This window comes from Biomphalaria glabrata, chromosome 1 (genome assembly GCF_947242115.1).
Source record: "Biomphalaria glabrata chromosome 1, xgBioGlab47.1, whole genome shotgun sequence".
In the NCBI taxonomy this organism is placed as follows: domain Eukaryota; kingdom Metazoa; phylum Mollusca; class Gastropoda; family Planorbidae; genus Biomphalaria; species Biomphalaria glabrata.
In genome coordinates, this window is record NC_074711.1 from 33,317,800 (window position 1) to 33,331,601 (window position 13,802).

Below are 13,802 nucleotides of genomic sequence, written 5' to 3' on the forward strand. Positions count from 1 at the left end.
ATATATTTCAATGACTAGAAAGTTTTAACGTGAACTAAAAGTGAATCTCTTCCAAAACTTGTATAGAATGGAGGTCTTCTTCTGCACTAACAGCGTAAACATGCATTTATTTTAACAATATATAATTACAAAATGGAAGAGAGAGAGAGAGAGAGAGAGAGAGGAAGAAAAATAAGAGATTAATCAAGGAAAAAGGGAAAAGGTACATAATAAAAATATAATCCAGTGTCACAAAAACTGGTGTGTTCTCTCCCTTGTTCTCAACGTATCGGTTTCAGCGTAAACATTGTTAATTACGATGATAGTTAATTGGATATGGTCGAAATTGCAGATCTAGCTGTCACATTCTACTTGGGAAGTAATAGATTATGTCCCAATAAGTAATCTAGCACAATGTTTTGTAACATGTCACATTCTACTGGGGAAGTCATAGATCATGTTCCAATAAGTAATCTAGCACAATGTTTTGTAACATGTCACATTTTACTGGGGAAGTCATAGATCATGTTCCAATAAGTAATCTAGCACAATGTTTTGTAACATGTCACATTTTACTGGGGAAGTCATAGATCATGTTCCAATAAGTAATCTAGCACAATGTTTTGTAACATGTCACATTCTACTTGGGAAGTCATAGATCATGTTCCAATAAGTAATCTAGCACAATGTTTTGTAACATGTCACATTCTACTTGGGAAGTCATAGATCATGTTCCAATAAGTAATCTAGCACAATGTTTTGTAACATGTCACATTCTACTTGGGAAGTTATAGATCATGTTCCAATAAGTAATCTAGCACAATGTTTTGTAACATGTCACATTTTACTGGGGAAGTCATAGATCATGTTCCAATAAGTAATCTAGCACAATGTTTTGTAACATGTCACATTCTACTTGGGAAGTCATAGATCATGTTCCAATAAGTAATCTAGCACAATGTTTTGTAACATGTCACATTCTACTTGGGAAGTCATAGATCATGTTCCAATAAGTAATCTAGCACAATGTTTTAGTACATGTCACATTCTACTTGGGAAGTCATAGATCATGTTCCAATAAGTAATCTAGCACAATGTTTTGTAACATGTCACATTCTACTTGGGAAGTCATAGATCATGTTCCAATAAGTAATCTAGCACAATGTTTTAGTACATGTCACATTCTACTTGGGAAGTCATAGATCATGTTCCAATAAGTAATCTAGCACAATGTTTTAGTACATGTCACATTCTACTTGGGAAGTCATAGATCATGTTCCAATAAGTAATCTAGCACAATGTTTTGTAACATGTCACATTCTACTTGGGAAGTCATAGATCATGTTCCAATAAGTAATCTAGCACAATGTTTTGTAACATTTTTTTTTCTGATATGTAGGCCTATCAGACGAGGTAAATATTTTTTATATGTATATCTAGTATCTACACATTCATCGTTTCACAAATATACACGCACACACACACACAAACACACGCAATTGATTTTTATCAAACTCATATTAAGACACGCCAATGATAGGATCAAACTATATTTTCAGTACTTTCAACATGTCCACAAAGCAAAACCAAACTTTACATATAAGGCAAATAGATACAGAATCAGTTGTCGTTTCATCTTACCTGATATTCCTAAATCCAAGAGACATCATCGATATTTGATTTCTTGCCCGTACAGTGATCCAAAAGGTTTAATTGTCTTTTGTATTTTTACGAAGGAACCTAGGCTGGGTGGATTCAGGAAAGACCTACATGGCCATGTAAATCTCTTAAGGATTCCATGTTGGAATCTTCCTGTTCGTCTGCCAAAGTCTCTCCAACAGCCTTGCTCTACGTCGCTTGTCTATATCATGTCCATTGTGTATTTGTTTCATTAAAATTTATAGTCGTACACGTAATTAGATGTGACATAGTTCGTCCATCGTGGTTCGATGATGACCACTTTGTCATCCAGGGGGCTGAGGGCTTTGCACTGGGGTTTTATGTCTCCTCATGTGGCTGGTGAGACCTATGTGAGACCGGAATGTTCGGCCGCACACTGTGCAGGTTATTCCAGCTGGAGCTAGTGTCGTTTGTCTTGCTTTTCTTTTCTGGCGTTTTTCTTCTGCCAGCGTTGTTCTTTTTTCCTCAACAACCTGTGCGCCAGTTTTCACAGCGCGACGCCATGATGCTCTGTCATGTGCCTCTGTCTCCCAGATGCCTCGAATGTGTGGCATCTAGTACAGCAATTTTATGCTCTTACTAAAATCTTCCAAGAGTATTTGTTCTTGAATGTTTTATAACTATGTGGATGTGATAGTGTTTGCTTGCTATTATTTATTTGGCATTGCTTACATACAGGGCCTGTCCTACAGATTGCGGGGCCCTATGCAAAATTGATTGCGCGGGGCCTAATCAGGGTTGTGATAAGGATAATAAGTGAAAATTAAGACTTTGTAGAAAATAAATTCGTCTTTGCATTTTATTTATACTTTACTAAGTACAAAATCACTGTCAAATTAACTTTACGAGCCATCTACAGTAGATAGTAGTTTTCCAACAAAAAGCCGATAAACATTCAGATCTGCCTTTTAGATTTACTATCGACTAGCAAAATATCGCTTTTGATATTTTTTTAAGAGGTCGAGATAGATTTAGATCTATATTTGTGTGCCAGTGACTATTAAAGTAAATTAAGTATTTGAACTTCTTGTTTTGGATCAAATTCGGCTTACTATTACATTTTTATTAAATGAAAGCTTACAATACCGTTTTTTTTTAAATCGCGAGTAGAATTGGCGACACCCGAAATGACAATTTTATCTGTTTTAAGTAGATTTACATCAGTTTTTAGAAGATTTTAATAATTTCAGGAGATTTTCATGATTTTTTCTTATATTTTATAATTTCAGGACAATTCCAGGAACCCTTTAATAATAAGTTAAAATGGTTTAATTCAATAATTTAAACCTAGAATTCGCATCGTGCGGGGCCTATGAAAGTGAGGGCTCACTGCGGCCGCATAGGTTGCAGTGGTCTAAGACCGGCCCTGCTTACATATAACTTTATCTGTTGCAGGTATTTTTCGCTGGAGTTTCCGTTCGTTTGTGAATGCTCTGTAGCTAAACTATATAACCGAAGTATGCTGAAATGTAAATAGCATTTGGAATAAGAAAACTATTTTAAATAATGCGACAATTGATTTTTTGTTTCTTTCCATATAGAGACGTGTACCTCGGGGTATGAGAGAGAGGTATAAGGGCAGGAGGGGGAGAGAGAGAGAGAAAGAGAGAGAGGGACAAAGAGGGGGAGGGAAGGAGAGAGAGAGAGAGGGGGGAGGGTGAGAGATTTTAGGGAGGTACTAGCTAGATTTTTAGGCCTATTACCTGTTAAACTAAAAAAAATAGTAACAATGACACACATCAATCTATTTAAAAGTCAATTATATTACAAAATCATGATTTAGAATGACACCAATAACTGAGTAAAATATCAACATTATAAATGTCATCGGTTTAAGATTATTAATATTTGTACATTTGTTTTTGAAACACATCAATATAAATAGAACTCATTATAAAACATTCAACAACAAGAATAACACAGTAGCCGGTTCACTGGATTCCCATGGCATCTCATGCCGCATCGGAGGACATGGTTAGTGTAGTACTTTGTGTCTACAGTTCCACATATTTGGACTTAATTTTTTTTTTTTGTGTATCTGGCCCAGACAATCATCACCTCGAGTTGTTGTCAGATTGCACAGCCAATGTCTTAGGTGGTTGCGTGCCACTATCAGGATACTAGACTAGAAGACAAGAAGACAGCTATGAGTACAATATGTTGAAGGCACTGCCGACTTGCTGCAGAGGAAGACTCTCTGTTAGATGCGTAACCTGAGAAAAAACAAAGAAAAAAAAAACTAAAATAATTAATTAATTACCAATAGTTAATAAACTAAATTTTTAAAATTGATTATTGTTTAGTTATGTACAAAGAATAATTGTGCAAAATTTCAACTTGATTCGAACTGGATCCGAGATCGGGTGTGGGAGAAATAACGGGCACAGACTTTTTACCAGACAGGCAGAGTTGACATAAGCTTTGTATAAAGACTACCAATAAGCTGGAGCGATGTGTATGGAAGATGCCGGCTCCCGTCGCCTCAGCGTGGCACCTCCGTGGAAACGTCCGCCCGTGGAAATGGAAAGTCCAAGAACAAGAGCAAACATGGCTCCCAGTGAGCTACTACTGTATGCTCCAGCGAGTGTACCTGCAAGTGGTGGGGATGTGAAAAAAGGCTTGCTAACCTGTCCGAAACCCATTGCTTCGTTCCCAAAGGGGGCTATACGAGTGGTGATGGTCTCCCCACGGGGGCAGTAGCACATTATAGGCATATGGAGGGCCCCCCAGTGGGCTCGGCCTCCGGCCTCGCATGACAGGAGGAACTCATGTCGTTGGCTCAAGGGACCGTGTCCCATGACGAAACGGATGTGATTAAATGATCATCTGGTTGAGGGGGACTCCAAACAGAGGGGTTGGTGAAGAGCCGATTCCTCATCCTGCCCACGGGATAAAATCCTTTCCCGGGTCACATGGTTCATAAAAGTGATGCGGTCATCTCGAACCATACGTGGACATCTTAATGGAGCAATGTGTGAGCTTTTTTAAAAAAAGACTTCATTTTAAATAGTTAGTTTATATAGACACTGCATAGGTAACGTTTAAAATTTAATTCAATCGAAAAATCAGAAGAATGTACTCACCCCTCTTGACATTGTTTGTATCAGCTGCTGTGGAGAAACACAAGTCAAGGTCAAGTCTGATAAAATGTATTAATTTATTACTTTTTATTTATTAAATAAATATTTTTATATTCGAGAAATTATTTCTCTAAATCATCACTTTATCAAGAGACCAGGTCAGTTCCTTCTAACAACAAAAAGGTCACCCACCCCATCACCGTTCCATGTATTTGTTTAAAAATGATTTTTTGTAAAGACACTCTCTTCTAAAACCATCTGTCATACAAATATTCAGTTTAATAGTGAACATTATTATTATTAGTTCTAGGCGTCCACAAATTTAGCAAATCCATGAACAAATGGACCTCATTCACCAATCGTAAACAAACATTTATTCTCGTGATTCTCTATCTCTTCTATACAAATTTCGATCTAATTTTTAATACAAAATATCTGTCACATGACAGTTTTTTTCCGTTATTTTTATCAATATTATCACGTGACTAAATGTTTTTTTTTTTACGATTTGTGAATGAGGTCCATTAGATAGCGTTGAAAAAAAAAGGTGAAAGATTTAAAGATATGAAATTGAGATTTCCCGAAATTGTCTACTAATAAAACACACGGAAACGTAACTGGATTATACAAAACACAATCAAAACTAGATCTAGTAACAACACAATCAAAACTAGATCTAGTAACAACACAATCAAAACTAGATCTAGTAACAACACAATCAAAACTAGATCTAGTAACAACACAATCAAAACTAGATCTAGTAACAACACAATTCTTTCCATGATTCTTAAACAAAAAAAAAAAGGAAAAAACAAACAAACAACCACAAATAAAAGAGAAATTATAATGTACAGTATCAGAGCATTTGAACAACAAAAGTATAACAACAAGTGAACACAGACAAAAAGAAAACAATTTCCAAACCCAAATAAATCAATATGCAAACTGAAACAATGTTTCAAAGGAAGTAGAGTATATAACCATAGAGTATATATGTAAATATAGTACAGTCTGTGTATGCAACATGTGAGATACAACACGTTACCTAATAAAACTGTGACTTTAATACTCTCAATATGACCGCTGGCAGAGCGGCAGATGTAGGTGCCTGTGTCTGTTTCTTGGCTGCGGTCTATCAAGAGTTCACTCACAAGAACACTGAAGAAGATTGTTGGTATCATTGGTGAGTAATAGTTGAGCTCACTTTAGCGTACATCATATATAACTGTTAAGTCACTTTAGCATACAACATATGAAACAATGAGGCCACTTCTCTTATCTTATATAATACAGACATTACTTCAAAAAAGAAGATGATTACGTCCAACGCGACATGCATTTAGTTATGCAAGTTAACCAATGACCAAAATTCTGCCAAGTCACTGTTTTTTTCTGGCTAGTTCAGGCAACCTGTTCCATGCTCTAATAGCACTAGGGAAGAAGGAGTATTTGTACAAATTTGTCCTAGTATATGGAACGAGGAATGTGCCTTTATCTTTGTGTCTTTCTGATTATTTTATTAGATTTTGTTTTTGTATTTAAAGATTATGGTTCAGTGCTTTCTGCATAATTGCTACTTTACTTTTGATTCTTCTATCCTGAAGGCTTTATAGATTTAGTGATTTTACTAAAGGTCTAGTCAAATGTGAATATTCGTTTGTTATGAATCTCACTGCTCTATTTTGTGTCTGTTCCAGTTTCTTAATGTTTTCTTGAGTAGAGGGGTCCCAAACAGAGGATGCATATTCTATTATTCGAAATATCGTATCGTATCGTACATCGTATACAACTGTGAAGTCACTTTAGCGTATATCATATATAACTGTGAAGTCACTTTAGCATACATCGTATATAACTGTGAAGTCACTTTAGCGTATATTATATATAATTGTGAGTTCAATCTAGCATAAATTATTAACAGACGAATGGAACAAATTACAATTTTAATAGTCTAATTAACGACAGATTTCAGAACGAACAAACATGCGCACGCGCGCGCACACACACACAAACAAACAAACAAGGGTAGACTACTCACTTTTTCTCCACCAGATTGTAATTAGTTATAACCACTTGACGATAACTCCGGTAGTCTATCCTGTCTCCGTCTTTGAACCAGTCGATTTTGAGGTGAGCCCCAATCGGTCCTGTGGTGTTACAGAAGAGGTGAATAGCTTGACCCCTGTCCACGTAGTTCTTACCCGACACTGCGATGGGTGGAATGGTCGCTGCCAACACATTTAGCAATATATTTAGGCTAATAGAGTAATCTGTATATCACATTCACACTTTTAAATAGTGTAAAATTAAGAAAGTTTCACTGTTACATCATGTATACCTATTACTCTTTTACATAACGCAAAACTAGAACTATAGCACTGTTACATAATTTTTAAATACAATAACAAAACAGTTACATTAAGTAAACGCGAACAGCATTATGCAAACTGTTATTGTTATAAATTATTGGAAAGGTAGGGGAGAGAAAAGAGGTGACATAAACCTTATGAAGAACTGAATCAGTACATTTGAAATGACAAAAAATCTAAATTGTCATTAGCTAGAGGACAAAGAACGTTCCATGAAGACTCCATGCCGTGACCCCCCCCCCCCCCCACCTTTAGACTTGCTATAACAACCAGTACTCCTCTTGAATAATTTGGGGAAGTCAATATTACAAGATAGCTCACCAGCTCACTTGAAATTAGTACAATCTAATATCACTCAGAGAGCCCACCAGAAAAGACCTGCGCGAGGCGAGACATGTCTTTTTTTTTTTCATTCCAGATATGAAATAAGTCAGAAGACAGTCCATGTGACATTCTTTTGTTTCCCCTTTTAGTCTTTCATTCTTCTGATCCTGAACATTACCTTACAAAGTCTAATCTATGTCTGAGTCACGTGTCTGGAAGAAAGTAGCAAGATATAAATTCAAAGAGCAGAAAGCGCTTCACAAATGTAAAGGGAGGTAGAAGTCAATATATATATATATGTCGCAATTTCTTGGTTAATTCCCTTAGTAAAACAAATTCAGACCGCGCTTATTTCTTGATCGGTAGACCAATGGGCCACCCAGAGAATGGAAAATAAGATCGATTCTATTTCGATGAAAGAACAAAACAAACCCCCCAATAAAAACACATTGATGTTAAATTTTTGTTCATGAAAATAGGAAGCAATGATTTACGTGAGAAGAGAGCCATTGAGTGACCACTAAAAGTACGAAATGGGAAGGCGATCTTACCTGTTTCAGCAACAGGAATACCTGAAACAAAGAAGATAAGAGTCTAAGTCTAGAGTCATCGTCGTCAAAATATCCATTTTATGTAATCTTTTGTTTATTATCTCATTATTACCATTTATCAAAATAAAAAAGTTTTATATCTTTGCTATTATTATAGAAAACAAGAAAGAATTACAAAACAATCAGGTTTTTACATAAGTTACTTAGAAATACACACTAACTCTATATTTGTAGTTTAATTTCACACAATTATAGAAAATCTATTACTCTTTCTGGAAACTTGAAGAAACTTTAAGGATTTCCTGTTTAAAATCCTGCAACTCCCTTATTATACTCTTGTACAGCGGTAAATCTACAACAAGACTCGTAAATAGTCGTAAATATATCCATGTCGGTGTTCTAGATGTAAGAGGAAATGTGCAGGCATTGCAAGGACTTGATGATGTACAGGTTATTTATGGAGCCAAATGTGAGCTATAGATTAGCTCGAACTTTGTTTCTAAAAATATAAATTAACAATTGAACGTTTTAGAATTAGAATGTTCTTGAAATGTAGTTTCTTATTTTCAAAATGAGTGGGTGGTCGTGTTGCATGCGCTTTGGACTGTCATCACCGCAGTCTCGGGTACAAACCCTCTGCTAGGGTAGGACGTATTAATTTTCTCATCTGAAGATAACTCTAAAATATAAATTATAGAGCTCAATAAAACTGTTCAGGGCCAATCTTTCATTCGACATTGAATATCAATATTAATAATAATATCAATAAGAATGACTGTCTAAACTCCATTGAACTAGTTAGGTATCAATGACTTAGTTGTAAGTTTCAAGTTAAAAATAACATCCAGCTGTGACTTGAATTAGTCTTACTTGGCCATCCGCATGGAACCTTTATGTTTAGTTACATCGCCATTGACTGTAACTAATCACCTACCAATCTGTGACAATATAACGACTCGCCTGTAGCATTTAAGTCCATGTAATATAACTTCTCACCTCTGATATTCAAATCCGTGTAATATAACTTCTCACCTCTGATATTCAAATCCGTGTAATATGACTTCTCACGTGTGACATTCAAGTCTACGTAATGTAACTACTCACCTGTGACATTCGAGTTTACATAATGTAACTACTCACTAACATTTAAGTTGGTATAATATAATGGCTAAACAGTAACATTCACGTCTATGTAATATAACTGCTCACCTGTGACTTTGAGGTCAACATAATATAACTGCTCACCTGTGACATTTACGTCCACCTAATATAACTGCTCACCTGTGACATTCAAGTCCACCTAATATAACTGCTCACCTGTGACATTCAAGTCCACCTAATATAACTGCTCACCTGTGACATTCAAGTCCACCTAATATAACTGCTCACCTGTGACATTTACGTCTACCTAATATAACTGCTCACCTGTGACATTTAAGTATGCATAATATAACTGCTCACCTGTGACATTTACGTCCACCTAATATAACTGCTCACCTGTGACATTGATGTCAACATAATATAACTGCTCACCTGTGACATTTACGTCCACCTAATATAACTGCTCACCTGTGACATTCAAGTCCACCTAATATAACTGCTCACCTGTGACATTTAAGTCTGCCTAATATAACGGCTCACCTGTGACATTTACGTCCACCTAATATAACTGTTCACCTGTGACATTTACGTCCACCTAATATAACTGCTCACCTGTGACATTCAAGTCCACCTAATATAACTGCTCACCTGTGACATTCAAGTCCACCTAATATAACTGCTCACCTGTGACATTTAAGTCTGCCTAATATAACTGCTCACCTGTGACATTTACGTCCACCTAATATAACTGCTCACCTGTGACATTTAAGTCCACCTAATATAACTGCTCACCTGTGACATTTACGTCCACCTAATATAACGGCTCACCTGTGACATTTACGTCCACCTAATATAACTGCTCACCTGTGACATTTACGTCCACCTAATATAACGGCTCACCTGTGACATTCAAGTCCACCTAATATAACTGCTCACCTGTGACATTCACGTCCACCTACTATAACTGCTCAACTGTGACATTCAACTCCACCTAATATAACTGCTCACCTGTGACATTCACGTCCACCTAATATAACGGCTCACCTGTGACATTTACGTCCACCTAATATAACTGCTCACCTGTGACATTTAAGTCCACCTAATATAACTGCTCACCTGTGACATTCACGTCCACCTAATATAACTGCTCACCTGAGACATTTAAGTCCACCTAATATAACGGCTCACCTGTGACATTTACGTCCACCTAATATAACGGCTCACCTGTGACATTTACGTCCACCTAATATAACGGCTCACCTGTGACATTTAAGTCCACCTAATATAACTGCTCCCCTGTGACAGTCCACCTAATATAACGGCTCACCTGTGACATTCACGTCCACCTAATATAACTGCTCACCTGTGACATTTACGTCCACCTAATATAACTGCTCACCTGTGACATTTACGTCCACCTAATATAACTGCTCACCTGTGACATTTACGTCCACCTAATAGAACGGCTCACCTGTGACATTCAAGTCCACCTAATATAACGGCTCACCTGTGACATTTACGTCCACCTAATATAACTGCTCACCTGTGACATTGAAGTCCACCTAATATAACTGCTCACCTGTGACATTTACGTCCACCTAATAGAACGGCTCACCTGTGACATTCAAGTCCACCTAATATAACGGCTCACCTGTGACATTTACGTCCACCTAATATAACTGCTCACCTGTGACATTTAAGTCCACCTAATATAACTGCTCCCCTGTGACAGTCCACCTAATATAACGGCTCACCTGTGACATTCACGTCCACCTAATATAACTGCTCACCTGTGACATTTACGTCCACCTAATATAACTGCTCACCTGTGACATTTACGTCCACCTAATAGAACGGCTCCCCTGTGACAGTCCACCTAATATAACGGCTCACCTGTGACATTTACGTCCACCTAATATAACTGCTCACCTGTGACATTTACGTCCACCTAATATAACTGCTCACCTGTGACATTTACGTCCACCTAATAGAACGGCTCACCTGTGACATTTACGTCCACCTAATATAACGGCTCACCTGTGACATTCAAGTCTACGTAACGTATCAGCTGCTTTGAGTCGGAGATCCTGCACTCGTACGTGCCGGAGTGCTCCTCGGTTGCATTCCTGATCACCAGGTTCCACTCCGTTACATCTGCCGTTATCTCGTTGTAGTGAAGTTGCAGGTTGGGGTCCTTCACCCAGGTCTGGTCACCCACGGACAAAAAATGATTCTCTCCAAGTTTACGCCACGTGACCTTCGAGAAAAGAAAGAAAGAATAGCACATAGATTCTACATTTCAGACAACTACAAGAGTTAACAAGAAACACAAACAAGGATACAAAGACACTTTGTGTGGAAACACAAACTCAAAATCGGCCCCCGAAGTGGTCCACCCAGGCAGGTAAAAGGGCCGGTTTCAATATTTTCAGAAAGAATATCGGAATAAAATTCTATCAAAGGCAAATGACAAAAGAACGGAGAAAGAAGATTGATCAATCTTATGTGGTGCAACGGTCCAGCAGTCCAGTGTCATGACTTGCATTGCAGTTCACGCGATAATATGAAAAACTACTAATTAATTTTTTCATTTATATGCATACTAAATAGATTTTTTTCTCTTTAAAAATAAAAGTAAATTCTTTGTGTGCAAATGTGTAGTTAGTATGAAAGAACTTACTTAACTTAGCAATACAATAACACAAAAATTTATTATTTTTTACAAAAAATCTAAAACCGTTTGAATAAATGTGTTAAAAATATGGTAAATTGCCACCTCCCTTACTAAATAGCCTCCCGTGTTTGTTACTATTAATAGTGAATAGTTGTAAAAATGGTGAATTTTTATGAAAGAACTGCCTGCATGGTTGATTTTTAAAATTAAAATTTTCGCTTTTAGAAAAGAAAAAAGTAGCCTTTGCATGAGAACTTTGAATGGTCTAAAATATCATGATGTCGGATTTTCAATATCTTTTCTAGTTTACGAGATCTAAACGGGACGGACGGACATTCCACACATAACTAATAGCGTCTTTTCCCCTTTTCAGGGGCCACTAAAAGTACTTAAAAAAAAAGCTTATACGAAATGTAATTGTTTCAATTAACAATTATTTTTGTTAAGCGCTATTTTATGCTTTCAGCTTATTCAGTACGCTGTTATCTTATCACTTGTCTGGATCAACTGGGAAAATGTGGGGGGGGGGGGAGCGGGGGGAGAAAGAAAGGGATATCTGGGTGGCTTTTACCGTCATTAGTTTTTAAAAAGGGAACGAACTGAATTTTGGACTCTTGGCTTACTTATTCTCAAGCCGACGTGCTAACCACTCTGCTAGTGAGATACTTTTGACTATAGAAGATTGTATAGCTATATATTGACTGTTTTAATTTGGAGCGGCGACCTATAAAGGGTACTAATTCATAATTAATAATTAACTAATTGTTTATTAAAATGTATTACTCCGACCCATTTCATTAAAATCTTAATGGAAAGGAACTGCAGCGAAAGTACTAGAAAGAGTACAAAGGAAGAGATGTTTTTTTTTCTTTCCATTAATCATTTGACACAACACAAAACATACACTCCACAAAATAGTTTGATTTTCCTCTGCAAGAGTTCTGGCACTCACAGAGTCTAATGTTGGAATATAGATAATTGTATTGATCGAGTATGGTACATCAGCACTTTTAACAAAAATAGACTTCTATCTGGAAGGTATAATTAGAAACCCGTGTAATTGTAGATAATGAAAACACTTCTAGTATACAATATTTCAAAAAATATATATATATATAAATTCTAAATTTCTAAACTAGCATTAAGACAACATTTCTATGGATCGCTTTTATTAGCACAACATTACATTCTGCTTGTTTTATTTTTACATATTTCGGAAGTTCCTTCAGAGTTGATCATCTACTTTATGGAACAAACCTCCCGTGTATCGATGGGGGGATGGCAGCCGACTGGGCTGGGATGTGGGACCATGGAGACCAGACAGCCTTCCATTTCATGAACTTTAACCTTTCCTACAATTTTAAAAGAATAATTTTACAAAGACTTATAGATCTAAGTCTTGTTACTTAAAGCAATGATAGTATAAAAAACGGTAATTGTTGAGATACAACTTTTCATATGTATTTGTTAATGAATATTCTCACTATGCTACAGAATAAAAAAGGAAAAAAAAGTATATACGCATATTATGCATCAGTTAATCCACTTTCATTTTATGAGTGAGACATGTATAACCCAAGCCTGCCAGTGTATAACCCAAGCCTGCCAGTGTATAACCAAAGCCCGCCAGTGTATAACCAAAGCCTGCCAGTGTATAACCAAAGCGCGTCTGTGTATAACCAAAGCCTGCCAGTGTATAACCAAAGCCTGCCAGTGTATAACCAAAGCCTGCCAGTGTATAACCAAAGCCCGTCTGTGTATAACCAAAGCCTGCCAGTGTATAACCAAAGCCCGCCAGTGTATAACCCAAGCCTGCCAGTGTATAACCAAAGCCTGCCAGTGTATAACCAAAGCCCGCCAGCGTATAACCCAAGCCTGCCAGTGTATAACCAAAGCCTGCCAGTGTATAACCAAAGTCTGCCAGTGTATAACCAAAGTCTGCCAGTGTATAACCAAAGCCTGCCAGTGTATAACCAAAGCCTGCCAGTGTATAACCAAAGCCTGCCAGTGTATAACCAAAGTCTGCCAGTGTATAACCAAAGCC

The 13,802-nt window shown here is 37.0% G+C and overlaps 1 protein-coding gene across 3 annotated transcripts in view; it reads right to left on the minus strand.

The window, feature by feature from the left end:
• Positions 1-3,402: 3,402 nt before the first annotated feature.
• LOC106062778 (zwei Ig domain protein zig-8-like) overlaps positions 3,403-13,802 on the minus strand; it is a 215,075-nt gene continuing 204,675 nt past the window's right edge. For 2 of the 3 annotated variants that reach the window (XM_056033447.1, XM_056033449.1), the window contains 6 exons: positions 11,122-11,341; positions 7,984-8,004; positions 6,778-6,967; positions 5,785-5,897; positions 4,743-4,769; positions 3,403-3,872 (listed from right to left, as the gene is read on the minus strand). In XM_056033447.1, the coding sequence (XP_055889422.1) occupies positions 3,772-3,872; positions 4,743-4,769; positions 5,785-5,897; positions 6,778-6,967; positions 7,984-8,004; positions 11,122-11,341 (672 nt within the window). In that variant the 3' untranslated portion in view covers positions 3,403-3,771. The remainder of the gene's footprint in view (positions 3,873-4,742; positions 4,770-5,784; positions 5,898-6,777; positions 6,968-7,983; positions 8,005-11,121; positions 11,342-13,802) is intronic. The other variant, XM_056033456.1, reaches the window with a different exon arrangement.